This window comes from Rutidosis leptorrhynchoides, chromosome 3 (assembly GCF_046630445.1).
Source record: "Rutidosis leptorrhynchoides isolate AG116_Rl617_1_P2 chromosome 3, CSIRO_AGI_Rlap_v1, whole genome shotgun sequence".
Classification (NCBI taxonomy): domain Eukaryota; kingdom Viridiplantae; phylum Streptophyta; class Magnoliopsida; order Asterales; family Asteraceae; genus Rutidosis; species Rutidosis leptorrhynchoides.
The window spans coordinates 99,757,438-99,782,141 of record NC_092335.1 but is presented as its reverse complement, the minus strand read 5'-3'; the positions used below and the strand labels follow the sequence as shown (position 1 = coordinate 99,782,141).

Below are 24,704 nucleotides of genomic sequence, written 5' to 3'. Positions count from 1 at the left end.
GTACGCAAGGACGTTCGAAAATCCGGAACCGGGACCAGAGTCAACTCTTAACGCTCGACGCAACGGACTAAAAATTACAAGTTAACTATGTATATAAATATAATATAATATATAATTAATTATATTAATTATATATATATTATATATATAATAAAAACCGTCGGCAGAGAAAACTCCAAGGTGTGAGCTGTAATTTCTATCTCCGCGACTCGCGGAGTTTGAAGAGGCTTTTGCCGCGAGTCGCGGAGCCCCAAAAATCAACTCTGGCTATAAAGCCAACCGAATTCTGATCAAAATCATCATCTTTTTTCTCCTCATTCATACGATATATATATATATATATATAATTTATATTTTAATTTTAATTTTAATTATAATTCTAATAATAAGGGTATGATAGCGAATGTTGTAAGGGTGTAAGTCGAAATTCTGTCCGTGTAACGCTACGCTATTTTTAATCATTGTAAGTTATGTTCAACCTTTTTATATTAATGTCTCGTAGCTAAGTTATTATTATGCTTATTTAAAACGAAGTAATCATGATGTTGGGCTAATTACTAAAATTGGGTAATTGGGCTTTGTACCATAATTGGGGTTTGGACAAAAGAACGACACTTGTGGAAATTAGACTATGGGCTATTAATGGGCTTTATATTTGTTTAACTAAATGATAGTTTGTTAATGTTAATATAAAGATTTACAATTGGGCGTCCCTATAAATTACCATATACACTCAATCGGACACGATGGGCGGGGTATTTATATGTACGAATAATCGTTCATTTAACCGGACACGGGAATGGATTAATAGCCACTAGAATAATTAAAACAGGGGTGAAATTACATTCAAGGGTAATTGGTGTAATTGTTAACAAAGTAGTAAAACCTTGGTTTACACGCAGTCGATAACCTGGTGTATTCATTAAACAAAGTATTAAAACCTTGTTACAATTCGAATCCCCAATTAGTTGGAATATTTAACTTCGGGTATAAGAATAATTTGATGAGGACACTCGCACTTTATATTTATGACTGATGGACTGTTATGGACAAAAACCAGACGGACATATTAAATAATCCAGGACAAAGGACAATTAACCCATGGGCATAAAACTAAAATCAACACGTCAAACATCATGATTACGGAAGTTTAAATAAGCATAATTCTTTTATTTCATATTTAATTTCCTTTATTTTATATTTAATTGCACTTCTAATTATCGCACTTTTATTTATTGTTATTTAATCGCACTTTTAATTATCGTACTTTTTAATTATCGCAATTTTATTATTCGCAATTTCATTATCGTTATTTACTTTACGCTTTAATTTAAGTCTTGTATTTATTTTATATTTTACATTAGGTTTTAACTGCGACTAAAGTTTTAAAATCGACAAACCGGTCATTAAACGGTAAAAACCCCCCTTTATAATATTATTACTTATATATATTTGTATTTTAAATAAAAGTAAACTAATATAGCGTTGAGCTTTGTTTAAAGATTTCCCTGTAGAACGAACCGGACTTACTAAAAACTACACTACTGTACGATTAGGTACACTGCCTATAAGTGTTGTAGCAAGGTTTAAGTATATCCATTCTATAAATAAATAAATATCTTGTGTAAAATTGTATCGTATTTAATAGTTTTTCCTAGTAAAATATAAACTATTTTATATACACCTCGTACGACATCAATCTCCTTGGGTGTTTTTGACAATGACTTTATCAAAGCCTCTTCTTCCGCTGATAGCCTTTTTGAATTAAACCTCTCATACGGTCGATAGTTATTATGGTGGTCGAACATGTTGCATGAATGTCCATAACTGCTCCCTTTGTTACCCTTGAACCGCCTATTGGGTTGATCGCTTCCCCCGTTACCCTTATCGTCTTTATCATCCTTTCCTCCTGAACCATGTTCCGCGATGGCCGCATCAGCAAATTGTTCAGATCTAATGTAATCCCTAACCATTTTGAGAGCAGCAGCAAACGTTCTAGGTAGTTTTCTCCTCATGGACTTGACTAGAGACATGTGCCTTATCTGGCATATTCCCATGATGAAGGCAGAAATATGTTGGGACTCTGGTAAAGCAGGTAATTTCTGGCACTTGGCCGTGAACCTAGTGTGAATTTGGACAGCGACTCCCGTGACCTCATCTTTATCCCATACGCGTCCAGGTGCGTCAATTCGGTGCACTTGAAGTTCTGAAAGAGTTGAAGAAACTTCGTTCTCAAATCTGTAAAGCTTGAGATGCCTAAAGCGGCAGTTTAGCAAACCATTCACCGATTCATGCGCGACGCCTTGAATCTGTTCCGGGAACATGTGGCATGCTGTCGCGTTATCCCAATATTGTGTCTTGATTGCATGTTCAAATTTTTGCATGAAGTCTTCCAGGTCGGTGATACCGTCATACACTCCCAAAGTGAGGGGCATCGTGAGTATGGTGGCTAGCGGGTGAGTAGCTATCTGTAGCGACCTGACAAAATTGTCATTGACGGCGCCGTTAACTTAGGTCCCGTTGCGTGGTCATAGTCCCTATATGAGACGCGTTTGACCAAAATTATGTTGCATTCATTTGAAACGTACAAGACTTGCAAAGTTTAGTTTACCAAACGGATCGACAACAAGTTTAAGTTTACAAAATATGTTAAGTATAAATGAAATAATTTGCGACATAATTAGTTTAAAACCACGGTTACTATAAATAGCGTAAGTATGTATGCTTGACTCCAAGCAAGTAATCAAAGTGTGCGGAAGCATGTATCAAGTAGCCAAGTATGAACCTGAGAAACATATAGAAAACTGTCAATGAAAAACGTTGGTGAAATCATAGGTGTATTTGTAAAAGTATGTTTTTAAACCACAAGATTTAGTATAAACCGATTATCAAGCGTATACATCTCAAAAGATGTGTTTGTATCACGAGCATCCAATTATCAAAGCTTAAATGAATCTTACCTCTGCATATAGTGTTAGAACCTACACTATTTCCCGAAAATACGTTTCATTCATCCGAATGAGGGTTTGTCAAACCCGTATGACCACACAATATAAGTTCACGCTTACACCCTACAAGTGTAACTGATGATAATTGGACTTGAGGATTTTTGTTCTAACTCGTACGTATCTTTGCTTTCGTATTTGTGCTCAAAGTATAAGAGTATAAACCGTATAAAATGTATACATAGTATATGTTTCTCAGCCCACGATTTAAAAGTATAAAAGTTATTGAAAAGGGTGGGACTATGATCTCACCTCGAGTGCACGAGTATAAAAGTACTTCACAAAGTAAATGTGTGCATGAAAGTTGCTTAGTCTTAACCTAAACAAGTAAGTTGTATCAATTAACCAGTTACGACACAAGGTCGGGCGAAATGTGTTCAATTAGTCCTATGGCTCATTACGACTCGATTATATAGCATGTGAATCACGTTGTCAAGTTTCATGCAAGAATCAAGTATAAAATAAGATTAGAACGATTGCATAAGTGTTTTGTTAAGTTTGACTAAAAGTATAAAATAAACTTTGGTCAAAGTCAACGAAAAAGTCAACATGTTCGGGTCAGGTCGCGGACAATTTTTCTGAGTCATATAATCATATATGAGCATGTTAGAACAAGTTACATGTTAATCGGAGGTGAGTAGCATAGTTGGAATTAAACAAAAAAGTGCAAAGTTGAACAGTCCCCAAACTCGGCCATTGCCGCGCCGCAACAGAGGAGGGCCGCGTCGCGACATTAGGCGTGGCCTGGTACCTGGGCTGTTTCAAATGTCTAAGTCTCAAACCAAATTTCATTCAAACACAATTAACGAACTGTAAACATTCAAAACACGTATCTTATATCGTTGGAAAGGAAATTTGACGAGGAATACGACTAAACACGTTTCATAAATCAAATTCATCATTTACAATAACAACGTCCTCGTCGAATGATCGTTAAAAGTTCATTATCAAAGTTTCAAGTTCATAAAATGTATTTCATGATTCGGGAATCCAATTTACACGTACGATACGCCGTTTCGAAGGTAATTAAACATACATTGCAACTAAACACTTACTAACAACATTAACAAGCATACAATGCATCAAAAGTTCATTTTAAAGTTCATCAAACCCTAACCAAGAATCATGAATTCAACCATTTTGTAAATGAAGCTTTTCTAAATCAACCTACATACCAAAACGAAGCTAACGATGCTAGTAAAACATTTAATACATGAACTTTAACATTTAAACAACATTTAATCATCCCAAAACTCAAGATTAAACAAACCCATTTCAAGTTCATGATAGTTTATGTAAAACAACAAGATCGAGCATATAATTCACATATTCATGCTAGACTCGAGCCATAGACCCTAACTAACACCATTTCAAGTCTATAAATCGAATTAGAGAAATTTAGAGTTTTTAGAAACCTTACCCCAAGTAGTGAAATTGGTACCAAAATGTATAGGATGAAGAGAGGATTCCAAAAGTACGATTTGTTTTGATGTTAGCTTCTTGATTCAGATTTAGATGATGAATTAGTGATGAAGATCAAATGGTGGAAGTTTGGAAGTAAAAAAAATGGAGAGAAAATGGAAAAGAAAAGAAAAATAATGAATGGTGGGGAGGGAGGTGGTTGACTAGTCAACCACTAGTTACCTCTTTCCTCACTTGACAACATTAGTCCCTCGAGTTTGGATGCGGGTGCGTGAATTAACCGAACGAATTATTTAAATACACTAGAGTAACGAGAGGTGTGATAATCCAATAACGGAAATATTAAGAACGTTAGTTAACGAAAGACACGAATTTAGATAACAAAAGATATTATCTAAAAAAAAACGATGTTAAAAATAAATTTAACGGAAAAACGCGGGATGTTACATTACCTACACCTTAAAAGAAATTTCGTCCCGAAATTTGGTTAGAAGTAGTAGTCGTTGTTTCTTCCTCGAGATCTTGCATTGCAAATTCTACGAATAAGTGAAGGTACTTCCTTGGGCATTTCAACGAACTTGACAGTCGGGATTTTACGTTGTCTCAGAGTTTGGTTTCACGATTTATAGTTTCAACCGATCCTCCTAGGAAGTGAAGTTTATCATCGATATTAAGCTCCTCGGAAGGAATAACAAGTATTTTTTCTGCAAGACACTTCTTTAAGTTTGATTCATAGAATGTAGGATGAACGGAGACTCAAATGGGTCAGAAAATCTAAACGGCTAGCAACGGGTCCATAACGCCCCAAGATTTTAAAAGGATTAATGTATCGCGGATTTAGCTTTCTATGTTTCCCGAAACGGATTACACCTTTTCAAGGTGCAAATTTTAATATTACGCGGTCACTCACTTGAAATTCGAGAGGTTTACGTCTAACATCGGCATAGCTCTTTTGGCGACTACGGCCGTCTTGAGCCTTTCTCGGGTTAAAAGAAATTTCTCGATTGTTTCATGAATGAGTTCGGGTCCGGTGGTTTGCTTGTTACCTACTTCGGATCAACAATTAAGAAAACGTCAATTGCGGCTATATGAGTTCTCGAAAGGTGTGGCGTTAATACTCGAATGAAAATTATTGTAATACTAGAATTCGGCTAAAGGCAAATACTTTTCTCAAGTAAATTTGAAGTTGATAACACAAATTCGTATTACGGTTTCCAAGGTTTGAATCGTATGTTTGCTCGGTCCGTCGGGTTGTGGTTGATGTGCGGTACTCATGTCTAAACGTGGTCCCGAGGCTTTTTGTAAGGCACTCTAAAAATCTAGAAGTGAAACGTGTAACATCCCGCCTTTTTCCGTTAAATTTATTTTTAACACCGTCTTTTTCTTTTAAATAATACCTTTCGTTATTTAAATTCGTAGTTTCCGTTGACTAACGTTCACAATAATTCCGTCATTTAATTATAACATCTCTCGTTAACTTGCGTTTTAAAAATATTCGTTTGGTTAATTCCCGCACCCGCTCTGAAACTTGAGGGACTAGTTCCGCCACTTGACCAAAGAGGTGGCTAGTAGTTGACTAGTCAACCACTCACCACCTCCACCCCTCATTCATCCATTTCTTTTTCCTTCTTTCTTTCTTTTTTTTCTCTCAAGAACACAAACATAAATCATCATCTAAATCCGGATCGGGAAGCAAACTTCAAAACAAATTACATATTTGGAATCCTCTCTTCATCCTCTACAATTTGATACCAACTTCATCTCGTTTGGGTAACTTTCTAAAAACTCTAGATTTCTATAAATTCGTGTTTTTGACTTGAAATGGTGTTAGTTAGTGTCTATGGCTCGTGTATAACATGAATATATGTTTTGTTTGCTCGATTCGTTGTTTTGAGTAACTAGTTTGAACATTTGAAATGGGTTTGCTTAATCCTTGATTTTGGATGAGTTAATGTTGTTAGATTGTTAAAGTGCATGTTTTAATTGTGTTACTAGTATCACTAGCTTCGTTTGGATGTGTAGGTTGATTAAGAAAACTTCAAAAACCCGATTAATGATTTTGTGATGTTTGACTAGGGTTTGATAGTTCTTGACATGAACTTTTGATGCTTGAATGCCATGGAATGTTAATTGTTAGTGATTAGTTGTAATGTATGCTTAATTACCTTCGAAACGGCATATCGTATGTGTAAATTGGATTCCCGAAACTTAAAATGCAATTGATGAACTTGAAACTTTGAAAATGGACTTTTAAACGATCACTTGACGAGAAATCGGTTATGGAAAATGTTGTTTTTGTTTGATGAAACATGTTTAGTTGTGTTCCTTGTCAAAAGAGCTTTCCAACGGTATAAGATACGCTTCCTAATTGTTTACGGTTTGAGTTTTGCGTTTGTTTGAAATTTTACCAAGCCTTGAACAAGTGAAACAGGCCAGGGACCAGGCCACGGCCATTGTCGCGCCGCGGAGCAATTTGTCGCGCCGTGGCCCAAAGGGTGATTTTAGAACATGTTTTTCAAGCTTTCTGACCTTCAACATAGGCATTTGTCGCGCCGCGGAGCAATTTGTCGCGCCGTGACAATTGCCTGTTTCATCCGAACTTCAGCAAACTTGTTTTGGCCATAACTTTTTGACCGTAACTCCGTTTTCGATGAATCAAATATCGTTGGAAACGTAATAAGATTTCCTTTCTAATGGTAAGGTTTTGAAATGTCAACTCAAACTTTATTACAATCGTTCTAACATGCTTTTATACTTGATTCTTGCATGAAACTTGACAACGTGATTCACATGCTATACTATTCGAGTCGTAACGAGCCATAGGACTAATTGAACACATTTCACCCAACCATGTGTCGTAACCGGTTAATTGATACAATTTACTTGTTTAGGTCAAGACTAAGCAACTTTCATGCACACGTTTACTTTGTGAAGTACCTTTATACTCGTGCACTCGAGGTGAGATCATAGTCCCACTTTTTACTCTTTTGAACTTACTTTTGGGATGAGAAAACATAAACGATTCTTTTGAACTAAGTGAACACAAGAACGGGAAAACAAACATTCTACATACGAGTTTAGAACGAAAATCCTCAATCCGATTATCATTAGTTACATCAGATGGTGTAAGCGAGAACTTATGTTATATGGCCATATGGGTTTGACAAACCCTCATTCAAACGGTTCGCTACCGTTTACGAATGAAATATATCTTCGGGAACAGTGTTGTTCTAGCACTAATTGATGGGGTATTCAACGGACGGAACGTTAAGCTTTGATAATTGGGTGCTCGTGAATATTAACTTTTAGAATGTACTACTATTATTTCAACTTTGCAAATCTTGTGGTTCGACTTACTTTACTTTTACTCACTTACTCAAACCTATGATTTCACCAACGTTTTTGCGTTGACAGATTCTTCTATATGTTTCTCAGGTTCATACATGGCTATTTGATACATGCTTCCGCGTACATTCATACTTGCTTGGGGTCAAGCATACATGCATACACTCTGATTTCTTGCTTGGGGTCAAGCATACATACATACATACGCTAGGGATAGCACTTTTGGATTCAAACTTTTGTTTACATACTTACGCTATTTATAGCAACTGTGTTTTTCAACTTATATTATGTCGCAAGTTATTTCATTTATACTTTATGACTTTTGTAAACTTAGACTTGCTGTCGAATGGTTTTGTAAACTAAACTTGCAAGTCTTGTGCCTTTCAAATGAATGCGACATAATTTTGGTCAAACGAGTCTCATATAGGGACTACGACCACGCAACGGGACCTAAGTTAACGGCGCCGTCAATAACGGTTTTGGTCGGGTCGTTACAAAACGAGAATCTCGATTCGAGACGAGGTACATTTATTTAAGATATATTTGAACAAGTTTTTGTTTCTCAAGAAATTCGCGCAGCGGAAGATTTATCGATTTCCGAAAACGTTTGTTAGAGCAAGTTTCTTATCGATTTCTGAAAATCGTTCGTTAGGACTATTCACCCTCGAGGCGAATACTAGCATAATGTGAAGAGTCTCTCTCTCCATTGAAAATTTAGATAAAAGATTTCCTGAATCGGAAGTATGGGTGTGATGTGAGAGAAGTTTCCGCCTCGATGTGAGCATAACAAGCATATTGTAGTTCACCGATAAAACTGTGTGAAAACGAGATAGTATACACGTATAACATATGTTTGAAGTTGAAAGAATTTTCCATTCATTCGAAAGCATAAATATGGTTCGACAATATTCGAAGGTGTGTCCTTGGTATGGTTGTTATCAATATTCTCAGAGTTTTCAGATATCCAACAAGAAAAATGAAGTCATGTACATGGCACATGGTGGTGATTAGGTTGATCGAGTCCAATCACCATCACGTGTTATTAGAACTTTGGTATGACTTACTATAATATAACCACGTTGATCGAGTGTCGTTATATTATACTAACTCATACCTCCATTCCCACATCACTCCATAGATTCAAGTTCGTGTAATTGTGAAGATTTAAAATGTACAAAGTATAGCGACATCACTAACGTGACTCGTATTGAATCGAAAGAATTTGTGCAACTCTAAAGAAGCGTTCCCCGAGGGAAGGGTATAATGATTGTTCACGTTAAATGCGGTTCAAGTCAAACAATAATGTATTCCGGTACGACAAGTGTAACGAATCATGATAACGAGTAGTACGTAACCGTAATGATAAGTAGCGACGACGATACTCACCTAGAGTAATGATGGTAGTAACAAGAAGTGGTAGATAGTAAGGAACACCGGTGTGACAATGATAGTAAGTTGAGACGGTGGCGAATAACAATATGGGAGACCGAGTTCTCGAACTAGTGTGACTAATGAAGTCTTTGTCATCCTTACGTGTATGAATCTTGAAATTAACGTGGGTTACCAGAAAGTGGCAGAATACCGATTCGTATGATGAAAGTTTGGTACCATTAAAAAGTTTGCCTAAGAATGATTCAAGTATAATGCACAAGTAGTCAAGTAAGTGCTATCTATAGCAAATGTATGTCAGAATGCAATGATTAACTATCCGGTTGTAGTCTAGATTCACTAATACGTCCTAACGACTCTTTTAGACACACGAATGCATATCCTAGTTCCCTACAACCAACGCTCTGATACCATCTATAGCGACCCGACAAAATCGTCATTGACGGCGCCGTTAACTTAGGTCCCGTTGCGTGGTCATAGTCCCTATATGAGACGCGTTTGACCAAAATTATGTCGCATTCATTTGAAACGTACAAGACTTGCAAAGTTTAGTTTACCAAACGGATCGACAACAAGTTTAAGTTTACCAAATATGTTAAGTATAAATGAAATAATTTGCGACATAATTAGTTTAAAACCACGGTTACTATAAATAGCGTAAGTATGTATGCTTGACTCCAAGCAAGTAATCAAAGTGTGCGGAAGCATGTATCAAGTAGCCAAGTATGAACCTGAGAAACATATAGAAAACTGTCAACGAAAAACGTTGGTGAAATCATAGCTGTATTTGTAAAAGTATGTTTTTGAACCACAAGATTTAGTATAAACCGATTATCAAGCGTATACATCTCAAAAGATGTGTTTCTATCACGAGCATCCAATTATCAAAGCTTAACTGAATCTTACCTCTGCATATAGTGTTAGAACCTACACTATTTCATGAAAATACGTTTCATTCATCCGAATGAGGGTTCGTCAAACCCGTATGGCCACACAACATAAGTTCACGCTTACACCCTACAAGTGTAACTGATGATAATTGGACTTGAGGATTTTTGTTCTAACTCGTACGTATCTTTGCTTTCGTATTTGTGTTCAAAGTATAAGAGTATAAACAGTATAAAATGTATACAAAGTATATGTTTCTCAGCCCACGATTTAAAAGTATAAAAGTTATTGAAAAGGGTGGGATTATGATCTCACCTCGAGTGCACGAGTATAAAAGTACTTCATAAAGTAAACGTGTGCATGAAAGTTGCTTAGTCTTAACCTAAACAAGTAAGTTGTATCAATTAACCAGTTACGACACAAGGTCGGGCGAAATGTGTTCAATTAGTCCTATGGCTCGTTACGACTCGATTATATAGCATGTGAATCACGTTGTCAAGTTTCATGCAAGAATCAAGTATAAAATAAGATTAGAACGATTGCATAAGTGTTTTGTTAAGTTTGACTAAAAGTATAAAATAAACTTTGGTCAAAGTCAACGAAAAAGTCAACATGTTCGGGTCAGGTCGCGGACAATTTTTCTGAGTCATATAATCATATATGAGCATGTTAGAACAAGTTACATGTTAATCGGAGGTGAGTAGCATAGTTGGAATTAAACAAAAAAGTGCAAAGTTGAACAGTCCCCAAACTCGGCCATTGCCGCGCCGCAACAGAGGAGGGCCGCGTCGCGACATTAGGCGTGGCCTGGTACCTGGGCTGTTTCAAATGTCTAAGTCTCAAACCAAATTTCATTCAAACACAATTAACGAACCGTAAACACTCAAAACACGTTTCTTATATCGTTAGAAAGGAAATTTGACGAGGAATACGATTAAACATGTTTCATAAATCAAATTCATCATTTACAACAACAACATCCTCGTCGAATGATCGGTAAAAGTTCATTATCAAAGTTTCAAGTTCATAAAATACATTTCATGATTCGGGAATCCAATTTACACATACGATATGCCGTTTCGAAGGTAATTAAACATATATTGCAACTAAACACTTACTAACAACATTAACAAGCATACAATGCATCAAAAGTTCATTTTAAAGTTCATCAAATCCTAACCAAGAATCATGAATTCAACCATTTTGTAAATGAAGCTTTTCTAAATCAACCTACATACCAAAACGAAGCTAACGATGCTAGTAACACATTTAATACATGAACTTTAACATTTAAACAACATTTAATCATCCCAAAACTCAAGATTAAACAAACCCATTTCAAGTTCATGATAGTTTATGTAAAACAACAAGATCGAGCATATAATTCACATATTCATGCTAGACTCGAGCCATAGACCCTAATTAACACCATTTCAAGTCTATAAATCGAATTAGAGAAATTTAGAGTTTTTAGAAACCTTACCCCAAGTAGTGAAATTGGTACCAAAATGTAGAGGATGAAGAGAGGATTCCAAAAGTACGATTTATTTTGATGTTAACTTCTTGATTCGGATTTAGATGATGAATTAGTGATGAAGATCAAATGGTGGAAGTTTGGAAGTAAAAAAAAATGGAGAGAAAATGGAAAAGAAAAGAAAAATAATGAATGGTGGGGAGGAAGGTGGTTGACTAGTCAACCACTAGTTACCTCTTTTCTCACTTGACAACATTAGTCCCTCGAGTTTGGATGCGGGTGCGTGAATTAATCGAACGAATTATTTAAATACACTAGAGTAACAAGAGGTGTGATAATCCAATAACGGAAATATTAAGAACGTTAGTTAACGAAAGACACGAATTTAGATAACAAAAGATATTATCTAAAAAAACGGTGTTAAAAATAAATTTAACGGAAAAATGCGGGATGTTACACTATCTCCCTTGTGAACTTTTTTGATGTTGCCGATGGATCGAAGAGCTTTTTTACTTTATTGCTCCCCATCATAGCATACCAATTGTTTAACATCCCGTCAGCCACACCCGACTGTTCCACTTGAGCGCTCATTGATGGTGGTGCTTCCAGATCAAAGTCTCAATGAGCTCTTGACGAGCTTCGTCTTTTGTCTTACCAGAGCTCCTGCAAAACTCAGATGTGACACACACATAGTCACTTTGCGGTGCAACCGATTCTCCGGCATGCTTTATAGCAATGCTTTCCAAGAGGGACAGTAGAACAAAACCTCCTTCCTTAAGAAATCTAATCCTTCGTCACCAGTAATGGTTTCAGAGGTGGTCCCATTGTCACGCCAGGTTCTGAGACAATTAGGTCCGGTCGTTTCGATTCAGTGACTTGCGGCCCCGAGTGAGTGCCTTCGTCAAAGTTGAGTCTCGTGCCACTAACCCTTTCTGGGAAACTGCTTCGATGAATGTGTCCGCTGGGGGTTACGAAATCGCTGTCGACAGTTAGCCGCAAAGGGTCGTATTGCTCTTCGACAGTTATTGGGGTTGGTGTAGGACCTAACATCGTGTTAATGCAAAGGTTGATTTTTCGATCTCACTGATGGCGCCAAATGATCAAGCCAAAAATCTGACTTAAAGTGCTAGTAAAGGAATGAATGAGGATCTAACCTTGGAAGTGGTTCCTTCGGTTAGAATGGGGGATTGAGGGCAGGCCCGGCCCGAAGGTAGAGAGGTAGAGCAACCCGTTCAATTGAACAGGGCCCAATTTTTTTGGGGCCCCAAATATTATAATGGGATAGTGTGACGACCCGAAAATTTCCGACCAAATTTAAACTTAATCTTTATATGAATTCGACACGATAAGCAAAGTCTATTAAACTGAGTCTCAAAAATGTTTGAAGTGTTTCATATATTCAATTGACCTTCGACTGCTCTCGATGATTCACGAACAATTAATTGTAATTAGATATGTGTGTGTGTATATATATATAAATAATAATTAGAGATATTAAATAAAGTATTATATGATTTGAACTAATAATTAAATTGTTAGCTAATATATATTTATGTAAATATAATGTAATTCAAAAATAAATAGTTTTGAATTCATTTAGGAAACAATAATAACATTCGTTTGTCATTCAAATGATTAGTTTAATTCGAACTTATATGATTTTAAAATAAGCGATGATCCGAAAATGAGTTATATAAATTATAGACTTATTAAAAATATATTTAGAAAACATTTGTTGAATTTTAAAACTTTTATATTTTTACTTGGGGTTGGGAGTGAATAATTAATGTAATTTTTATTTAATAGTTAATGACAGAATTTTATACCATAATGACCAAAATAAATAAAACTATTTAAATTAAAAATTTGGGATTTTTAAGAACACTTTTATACGTCAACTGTTTAGCAATGGACACGATATAGTCATCCGTGATAAACTGTCGCTAGAGTGAATCTAAAAATTTGAGGCTACTGATTGATAGAGAACGTTTATTATTAATTATTAATATTACTATTATAATATATATATATATATATATATATATATATATATATATATATATATATATATATATATTATTTTGATTTAACATTTAATAACCGAATTTGGAATTAAGTGTTTTATCCGTGTTATTAAAGTCTTGATTCTTCTTTTAACTGTTTCCCTTGCTTTTCATTCCACTAATAGAAATTATATATAGATATATGTATAAATATAATCTACACTTGTATGATGTGATGAAATCACCAACACTTGTAATTTGAACACTCATCACATTCATCTTTGATTTCCATTTCAACCCGTCACCACCCTCAATCACCACCACCGTGAGCCACCATCAATCTCCACCGATAACCATCACCTCACTAGACCACCACCATTCTCTCTCTCTCTCTCTATCTCTTTCTTTTTCCTTTCTTCTTCAACCTAATGAACTACCACCACCGCAGCTACAAATTTGCTGCTGCTGCAGTCCCTAAAACGCCACCACCCCATCAACCTTTCTCTTCCTTTTTAATGGTATTTAGGGTCTAAGTGTATGAATTTAGTTGTATATCTTACCTCTGCTATTTAATAAGAAATCATACATAGGTTTATAGGTTTAAATGATTAAAAGGTAACATCAAAGTGGCAAGCCATTAGTAGAAAAGTGAAATAACTATTTATGGCATTAAATAGTAGATGATATATGTTCTTTACTCAAAGATAAAATTCTCCGATTTCATCAAAGATTCTTGAGCCATGATCCTTCGTTTCCTCTTGATGTGAGCCGTTTACTTTTTATCTTTTTTCATTGGTTGGTTTATTTATCTAGTGTTATTGTAGTGAGCGCTCGTTAGGTTTTGTTTAGTCGGGCTCGTATGTCTATGTTGTACTATTGTACGTTTCGGGGTTTTTCATCTTTTTGATGATCACTCTTAGTTATAAAAGTTATTGCTTTTTTCGCCCAAAAAAAAAAAAAATGTTCTTTACTCAAAATAGTTTAAAATTGTAAGTATGGTTATTTAATTGATTGTAATCAATTAATCTTAATGATAATAGTAAGTAATTGTGCGGTGCAGATTAAAATGATATATTTTCTTTACTAAGAATAGTTTAAAATTGCAATCATGGTTATTGAATTGTTTGTTTGTAATCAATCAATCTTAATGATAATAGTAAATGTGTGGTGCAGATTAGAGATGTTACTCTCGGAATTCGACGCTACCGTCAATGATATAGAACATAATAGAGAATCATACAAAGCTGAATTTGAAAAAGAGAAAGCACGGCTAGTTGGTTTGCTGGAAAAGGAAACATTAATCATACAAGAGTGGGAAAAGAAATATAATGATCTGAGAATTAAAGAGGAGATCATGACAAAAGAAATAGAAGATTACAACTCCATTAGCAAAAATGAAATCTCAGCTCAGTTAACACTGAAAAAAAAAGAGTTTGGAGAGGTGGCGACAAAAGTGAAAGCACTTAGAGAAAAGGTTATGGAGCTTGATCCTGAAAAGCTTCAAGAAGGAGATGAAGTCAGTTACATTGACAAACTGAAACAGATGGTTGAAAAGAAGGTCAAAGAAGGGAAAAAGTTGCAAGAGATACTTGATGAATTGAAGGACACCAATAATGTTTTAAAAGAGGAAACCAAGGTTGATTTTTTGGGAACATCAATTAGCATGCTGGAGAAAAGAATCGAAGAACTGGAAGAGGAGGGGAGAAAAGGCACTCACGATCTGAAATGGGCCATTGTCATTGGTGATTTGTTCAAAGAACAAATGGCAAAGGCGATATGATATTCTATGACATGCTTAGTTCAGATATATACTACTGTATATGTGAAGGATTTTGTGGATAGTTATAGTAAGTAAATAAAGATATGATACTAACTAATCTTCTTTTGTTATACTATTACTATTTTAGTAAAATGACTTCAGCATTTATCAGCATTCAGCATTATACTCTATCAAACTAGATGCTATGTGAAGCTGAAAAAAAAACACATCTTGCCATTTTTAAGCCCTTTTTCAACACAAAGTTTTAAGCTTTCACACCTATTTTAACTGGGTTTTTATTGATCTTTGAAAAACATTCAGAAAAACAAATTCTTGCTGATTCAGGATCAATTGGTAAATCTTAAGTTTTTGAGAAAGTAAATGTTGTACATTTTCAGATTGACAATAGTTTTAAAAGCTCAAACTTGTCAAACTTCAACAAAATCTTGACAAGTGTTTCTATATATGTATATACGTTTGATGTATGGGAGATGGGATGAGATGTGTGGTGGTGAAATAAGGCATGCCTTGAGATGTACAGCAAAACAGAATAATGGGTCAAAATCTTAATACAGAGTATAAACTAACTACTACCATCAGATAATGTTTGTATACAACTAATGATGATAAAAAGAAACATGAAAAAGTATTATCATACTAATATTATCATAATCACAACATAATAAATCATAATAATCTGGTCATCAAGGAGCAAAAACTACATACTTCTTTGTGTTGACCGTTTGGTGGGTTGTTCACCTTGATTTGTGTTCTCTGAGGAGAGATTTCTTGAGGAATGAACTCTCTGTTCTTTTGCTACCAAATAACTAAGATGTATTAGATGTTAAAAAAAGTGATTTACATAAGTATGGTTTAAACAAAAGTATACAAATACATATAAAAACTAGTATATGATTTTAAAGTACTAGTGGAGTAATTTTTAAGATTAAGCTCACCTAAAGGTAATAGCTTTTGAGCTTTTTAAGACAAAATGGATTTTTTTTATTCAGAAAAAAGGCTTAATAAATTGGTAACAGATATCTAATAGTAATATAGAATAGAATAGAATAGAATAGAATACAGTACATGATATACTTGAAAAAATAAGACCCCATAAACCTTATTTGCATTTGAAGTAGAATAGATATATTGACCATGATACCAAACACTTCAGTTATTTATCTATGAAAAATGCTAGATCCCATAAACCTTATTTGCATGTGATGAGTCTAGACCTTGTTGTGTTCCTTTTGTTACTCAGGCTAACAATAAGAAGCTTAATTATCAAATTGGCCCAACTTCTCATACGCCTATTATTGATACTAGTTGTACTATCAATTTTAAATGAAGAATAAGATGGTGAAAAATGTGTACACGCTATGGGACAAAGCTACGTGGTTGAAAAGCAATGGTTTAGAAAAGATTGACGTTTGTGAACCCTCGGCACAGATTGATGGCGTGGGTATTGATTCGGGTAGCAACGAGCCCGAGTTTATTTGTAGTGATGAAGTGGATCGAAGTTTTGGTTTTTTTGAGGGTCTTGAGAAAGGATGACTTCGTGCTGGGTATTAGGATTAGTAGCTCTCTGGCTAAGGTTTCATCGTATGCGATTGAAAATCCGGCGGAAAGGAAATTTAATCGATTGAAAGTTGATGGAGTGGTTGTTAATCCGATTTTCGAGACTTGAAAAGGTAAAACGGTTGTCGGGTAGTTTGCGATATGTTTTCTTTTCTAGTGTCGTTTGTCATTTTTTTTAGTGTTGTTAGTCTTGAGTTATTGTATTGGTTATTTTATTTGTTTGTGTTTCGAGACCGTTTTATTGATCCGGTTGCTCAAGGCTCAGGTGTAGTTAGCTTTTTGCTTTTTGTTTAGTGTTTAGGATCGTTTAATGCTTCCGAGCCTTGCAATGCTTTTGTTTTCCTTGTATGTTTATTCGTCTTTTTAATCTATCAATGAATAAACTTTGTTTAATGTTATCGTTACTTTAGAAAAAAAAGTTATTAATCAATGATTCGGTTGTTGAAGTAAAGAAAGAACATGGGCGAACCATTGATTTTGTAGAGGTAAACTTTGCTGAGGGGATATGTTATTTATAAGCCCACATTAGTTAGTTGGATGTGCCTGGCCCATTTGGGCCTTACCATGGTTTTGAACGTATGTTAATTTTGAGGTGTAAAATAGCAAGTTGAAAGACTTTGGAAGTGTAAATAAGTAAACAAGTTATATAGTCATTTCTACTCTATACTAATGGGGACCAAACTTTTGGTCGTTTTGGCCCCATTCCCACCCAATTTTGGGTAAAAACGACAATATTGGGGGACTAAACTTTTGGTCGTTTTGGCCCTATTCCCACCCAATTTTGGGTAAAAACGACAATATGGGCCAAAAGAGGGGAAAAACCAAACACCCCCTCAAACTATTTCAAAATTTTAAATTAGATTCCCATATCAGGGGTGTAAAATGAAACTTATTATTTTAATTAAAAAACTTAATCAAACTTCACCCGTATTTTAACGGGACATATCTTTCCGCTCGCCCCGCGTTAAATTTTTTCGAACCCACCGTTCAACTCAAAAAAATCTTGCGATCACAACGGGACTAACTATACGCAAAACGGACACTTCTAAAAAAACGCTAAATACCTCGGATATATTCAATACATATACACACCTACGTACTAACTACGTGTATCAAAAAACACCCGTAGCAAAACGTTTTTACTTCTATAGATACATAACGCTCCGTTAACTATGAATACGCAACTCGAAAGGCCCCACGGCATCGCGCAGGCCCATTTTACTAGTTATAAACTATTAAAGTTTGAAATTGACTTTTTTGAGCCGTTGGTCCCTCGATTATACTCCAAAAAGTGGACAGCGTCCCTTCGTTTTTTTTCCTGCTTACAGCATCCCCCCATTATCACATTTAAAGATACAGTGTCCCTCCGTCAACTTTTCGTTAAAAAAGTCCGTTAACCCTTGTCATGTGACTTGCATGTGAGGGTAAAATCGTCCTTTTCACTTCTTCTTCTTCATCTTCTTCACTTAAATAGAGGGACCACTGACGCAAATTTTTTTATACTCCGTAATTTATATATTTTTAATTTCTAAAAAAATAGAAAAAAATTTAAATACTTTATTATATATAATAATAATAATAATAATAATAACTATATAAATATAATTTATTTTTATATTTTTTTTTCTTTTCGATACCTCTTTATGTCACGTTTAAATCAAAATCTCAATTTCGTATTGTTTTTCAAAATCCATAAATGCAGTCATGTTAGAAATCTCTTATTTAAACTAACTGCAAAGTTTCAAAACCCAATTCCTAATATCGAGTTCGAATTTTCGAGTCAAACTTAAATTTCAAAAAGTCAAACGAGGTGTTCATGGTAAAATTCGAACTTATTTTGGTGTTTTGAGTTAAATTGATGATTCCAATAGTTTATATGAACGATTTAAAAACTATTTCATGTTATAATCATTGTTCATTACGTGATCAAATTCGAAAATCAATTTTTTTTTGGGACAGTCGCGAATAGCATATAGCTGTGTTTGTTTAATTTTTTTTTCGTTTTCAAATAAATCAAGAACTGATAATGGTTGATTATAATTCGGATGAAAGTCCAAAAATAACATTGAATTAATTGTTTTAGAATATATAATCAGTTACATTGTTTTTGACTTTTTTTAATTGATATTAATTATTAATAAATATATTAATAATAATAATTTGATAATATTATTAATAATAAAAAAAGTAATAATAATGATAATAATAATAGAAATAATAATAATAAATAATTTTAATGATAATGATAAATTATTATTTATGATATATAATAAAGTATTTAAATTATAGGGATAAATTATATTTATATAGTTATTATTATTATTATTATTATTTTATTTTTTTATTTTTTTTGGCAAATTAAATATTATTTCATTGAACACAAAGCAACATACATCAGGCAGGATATACCCCAACCCTAAAACAAAGCCAAATGGCTGGATACAAACAATACACAGATCCTATATCTAAACATATAGAATTACTTCCTTTTAAACTGCACACCCCATATTTCTTCGGCTTTTGCAACTGCAGCAGAATTGTTGACTTTAAAAGTCAACATTTTGACTCGAATATAACTTTGAGCATATTCAACCAAATCCTGCACATTCCTCTTTTTCCCTTGAAGAATTCTTAGATTTCTCTCTTGCCATACAAAATAAACTGCTGCAGCAATAACCAATCTATTGATTATATTCCAAATTTGATTCTTGTAGGGATAATTTGACAAAGTTTCAACCATCTCCTGCAATTTATCTGTTAAACCCTTGAATAGCAGTTTACTCTTCATTCTTTCCCATAGAACTTTAGAATAATCACATCTAAAAAATAGATGTTCAACTGACTCACTAACTTGATCACATAAGCAACATTTATCATCAACCATTGGATTCCATTTTTGAACTCTGACTTTTGTTGATAACCCGTCCCAAATGGCTAGCCAAAAAATAAATGCATGTTTAGGGATCATATGGGTAAACCACACTACATGATACCATCTTTTTGTATCAACAATAGGTCTCAAATCCCTCCAGACCTGTTTAGTAGAATATTGCACCTTAGTACCATTATTACAAATCCACAGTATCTGATCATCAACATTCTTCAAATTTGGGATTATGATACTATTCATTAAAGGGAATTTAATTGTCCACTCTTCAGGCCATTCATCCCCAACACACTCCTTGTTTTGTTCCACAGACTAATCATCCTTAAATCTTATATTATATCTTTCCCTTCTTGATATAATTTGATCTAGGGCACCCACTACACTCCACTTATCAAACCATATTGAAGTCTGTTTCCCATTGCCAATCTCATAGTGAACATGATGCTTAATTTTATCCCTCATATCCAATAATTGCTTCCAATTCCAACTGTCATTACAGTCAACTTGAATATCCCATATACTTCTCTTTTTGAGTTTGACCAAATTCACCCATTGAAACCATAAAGTTTCCTTTCTTTCAATAATTTTTTCCTTTCTTTCAATAATTTTCCACAACTGCTTCATTAGTAGTACTTCATTCCACTCCTTCATTGGTTTTATACCCAATCCACCTTGCTCTTTAGGAGTACATACAATTTTCCAGGCAATTTTTGCTTTACCCTAGATTTTTCCCCCTTGACACCACAAAAAACTCTTTAATTCCTTTTCAATACTATGCAAAACTGACTTAGGAAGCATGAATACTGAAGCCCAATAGACATGCATGGAACTAAGTACAAAATTAATGAGCAGAAGCCTACCAGCATAAGATAATCTCTTATTTCTCCAGTGCCAAATTTTATTTTTAACCTTATCAATCAAGCTCTTACAATCACTAACACTTAACTTTTTTGCCAGTAATGGAATGCCCAAGTACCTCATAGGAAGCTTACCAACAGGAAGAGGCATTATATCCAGTATTTTCATTCTCATACCAATATGAATACTACCAAAGAATATTGTGCTTTTAGATAGATTTGGGTATAAACCTGAAACCTGGCTAAATAAATCCAGACTCTCCTTAACCACTTTAACAGACCCATCATCCCCATGACAGAGCACCAACAAATCATCAGCAAAACTTAAATGAGTTAGTTTCATAAGTTTGCACCCAGAATGATACTTGAACTCTGGATTACTGGATGTCTTTTTAACCATTATCAAGTTGAATACCTCCATTACTAATGTAAACAAATATGGTGAAATAGGATCACCCTGCCTTAAACCTCTCCCTCCTTTAAAAAATCCATGAATACCCCCATTAACACACACTGAAAAGGTGGTTGTGGTCACACAAGTCATTATCCAATTCACCATTTTTTCATGGAATCCAAACTTGATCAATATTTTCTCTTAAAAACTCCATTCAATTGTATCATAAGCTTTTTGAATATCAATTTTCATTGAACACCTCTTTGGACCATTGCTCCTATTATACCCTTTAAGTAACTCTTGAGTGAGCATAATATTATCTTGAATACTCCTCCCAGGAATGAAAGCACTCTGATTATTACTCACAATCAAATCCAATCCATCTTTGATTCTGTTAGTAAGGATCTTGCTTATGCACTTGTACAAAACATTACAACATGCTATAGGCCTAAAATCTGATACTTTATTTGGAGTGTCTATTTTTGGAATAAGAGCAATAAGAGTTGCATTGAGCTCACCAAGGAGTTTTCCTGAGGTAAAAAACTCTTTTACAGCTGCACACACATCTGGCCCCACAATGTTCCAAGCTTTTCTGAAAAAACAAGATGAGTAGCCATCTGGCCCTGCAGCTTTATTCATATCTATATCAAACATTGCTTTTTTGACTTCTTCATCTGTGACCTTTGCTATCATTTTGTTAGCCACTTCACTAGGTAAAACATTAGTGAACACATCTCTCAATTCCTCCACAGGCTTCACTTTGGCACTATTACCTAAAAATTGTGTAAAGTGTTTGACACACTGCTCAGCAACTTGCTCATCATAGTATCTCATTCCACTCTCATCACAAATACTATTAACAAAACTCTTTTGTTTTCTACTTTTTAACACACTATGGAAAAATTTTGTATTCTTGTCCCCATCCATAAGCCACTCCAACTTTGTTTTTTGTTGTAACAACCTAAATTCATCCAACTTTGCCTCTTCATATTCCTTTAAAAGGCTTGCTGCTTTAGATCTTAAGGATGAATCAAAAGGGTTACTATCAATCAGACTCTGTGCCTGTTGCAAATCAATTTTCAACTTCTCGACTTTTGTATGCAAATTTCCATTATCCCAATTCAGTTGCTTTAACCCTCTTTTAAGATTTTTTAATTTCTTAACAACAATAAACATAGCATATCCTTCATACCCCTTGTCCCATTCTGAGCTCACAGTTTCAAGAAACCCTTCTTTATATGCAACATAGTTCATAAACCTGAAAGATTTTTTACTTCTGTGTATCTCTGTAGACACTCCCAAAATCATAGGACTATGGTCTGATATTAGATAAGGCAAAAACCTACCATAAACCTGAGGAAAACAATTAATGAATTCTTCATTTATCAAAATCCTATCCAATTTCTTCAAAATGCCACAATTAGGGTTCCTAAGAGATTTAGTCCAGGTATAATGGAACCCAGTACACCCTAAATCATCCACTTCTAATTTCTCAACACATTCATTAAATTCATGCATTTCCTCTGTAATGAATGACCCACCAGCAGTATGTTCTTCTAGCTTCCTTGTTACATTAAAATCTCCAAAAAGAACCCATGGTGCACTATTTGTAATGATGCTTTGTGCTTCTAATGCTTTCCACAATTTTCTCCTTTCCCTCCCATTATTGCTAGCATAAACTATACTAGCATAAAATTTCTTCTTTAACTCCCTCCAATCAAATAAGCAAAAAATAATTTACTTATCCATATATAAAGGCATCACTTGAACCTTAGTACTATCCCATCCTAGAATTATTCTGCAACTATTAGGGCTATACCTAATATTTGATATGCATTCCCAATTCCCAAAGACAAACTTACAAGCTCTATCAATACTCTTTTCTTTGAGATGAGTCTCAAGCAAAGCACAAATACTCAACTTTTCCTCCTTAATAAACTTCCTTAATTCATCCTGCTTATTCTCTGTACACATCCCTCTTATGTTCCATCCAGCTACTTTAAACTCCATAATGAAACTTAATTAGAAGGACAGAACATTAACATAATACCTTTGGGTCTCCAGGACCCAATTCATTCTCACTTAACTGACAAACATTATCATCAGCATACACATCTTCTTAATCAACATCACTGCCATGTTTGTGATTAGCTCTCTTTCTTTGTAAAATATCCCATTGAATCTGAAAATACTTTACCATATCATAATTCCATTTCTTAAGAACATTCTCTGCTGGCTTAACTCCTTGCTTCAAATACTTATCCACTACCAATCTGGGGTCACCTAAAGGATCCTCCTCCTCCTCATTATCAACCAAAATAGCAAACTTATTAGCACTCTTTTTATACTCCTTAGCTACTTGTTCCTTTAATTTCCACTGTTTGATAAGAGACTTTGAGCTTCCTGCTTTAGAATCCTCATTCTGTTTTCCTTCCTTATTAACTTGCTTATCATTCTTTTTCTTACTCTTTACCTCAACATAGCCTTCTTCATCAACAATTGTTTTCTTATTTTTAGCTTCCACTTCCAATTCCTCTGTAGTTCTAGGCCTAATAGTGCATTCTGCATGATTGTGCCCAAATACAACACAATGTGTGCACATCTTAGGCTTCCAACTATACTCCACATTCACTTTTTTCACCATTGTAACTGAATTCATCTTATTCAAGTATTGTACATCAACCTCCTCAACATATCCTTTAGCAGCTGCCACATCCACTAAAACTCTTGCATACCCTGCCCTTCCCTTTCCTTCATTACACATGGTAGCAGTAACATTATCCATAACTATTGGTTTCCCCAATCTACTAGCAATAGCACTAATCCCCTTGCTACTCCATGCTTCCAGAGGCACATTAGTCAGCTTAACCCAAATTGGCAACTTATTTGGATCCACTTTTTCCACAACCATCTCAGGATCCCACTTGCTAACCACAAGAGGCCTACCATTAACCATCCAAGGGCTCTGCTCTATTACATCATTCATGCCTTCAATAGTATCAAATTTGAAGTAACAAATCTGTTTACTATCCATAATCACCTCTTTCAGTCCAAACTTATTCCACATTCTCCTAAGGTGATAATTCATTACCCCATACGCCATATTAACACCTACAAAGTAGCCACATGCAGTAGTATTCCATTTTTTACAGCCTTCATTGACTAATTCCTCATCAAAAATTACAAACTCATTACCATCCTTATCAATAGTAGTAGGAACAAATTCAAGTTTCCTATTCATATTACTACTATCCTTTGATACAGCATCAGCATATGTAACAGTATTCTTATCCTTATTAGCAGAATTAATAGAACTAGTATTCATCACAATTTCATCAGCACAAACAGACTTAACCGTCTCATTAGCACAAGGCGATTGCATACTTACAGTAATAGGGGAAAAAAACACCTTCAGCTGTCTTATCGTGTGAATCAGATGCATTACCTTTCATTCCTAGGTCAATTGATTGTACTCCAACCTTCGTACCAGCTCGAATCGAGTTTTTACCATCTATTTTGCGTTTATTCAACTCATGATCTTTAAGCTTTTCAGGAATCTTCGTTTGACGCGTCGAAGCCCTACGATTCTCACTCATGGTAACGCTCTTCGATCCGGACGAATTACATGGTTATAACGTCAATTGATGTTATAGAGATACAACAATTGCAGAAATTGACGGAAAAAGGTGCCGGAGATTGTAGA

At 34.7% G+C, this 24,704-nt stretch overlaps 2 protein-coding genes across 2 annotated transcripts; one reads left to right on the top strand and one right to left on the bottom strand.

Moving 5' to 3' along the window:
- The first annotated feature begins 13,781 nt into the window (after window positions 1-13,781).
- Window positions 13,782-15,380, top strand: LOC139896561 (uncharacterized). The gene is made up of 2 exons (XM_071879208.1): window positions 13,782-14,289; window positions 14,700-15,380. The coding sequence occupies exons 1-2, from the start codon at window positions 14,267-14,269 to the stop codon at window positions 15,304-15,306; spliced, it is 630 nt and encodes a 209-aa protein (XP_071735309.1). The 5' UTR covers window positions 13,782-14,266; the 3' UTR covers window positions 15,307-15,380.
- Window positions 15,381-19,342: 3,962 nt separating this feature from the next.
- On the bottom strand, window positions 19,343-19,993 carry LOC139900239 (uncharacterized). Its single transcript, XM_071883029.1, has one exon. It carries the CDS (start codon window positions 19,991-19,993, stop codon window positions 19,343-19,345), a length of 651 nt encoding a protein of 216 aa, XP_071739130.1.
- Between the last annotated feature and the right edge of the window lie 4,711 nt (window positions 19,994-24,704).

Coding starts and splice junctions, on each gene's coding strand:
- LOC139896561 (XM_071879208.1), top strand. CDS start 14,267: ATGATCCTTCGTTTCCTCTTGAT. Junction 14,290..14,699: donor ATCCTTCGTTTCCTCTTGAT/GTGAGCCGTTTA, acceptor TGTGTGGTGCAG/ATTAGAGATGTTACTCTCGG.
- LOC139900239 (XM_071883029.1), bottom strand. CDS start 19,993: ATGAATAGTATCATAATCCCAAATTTGAAGAATGTTGATGATCAGATA.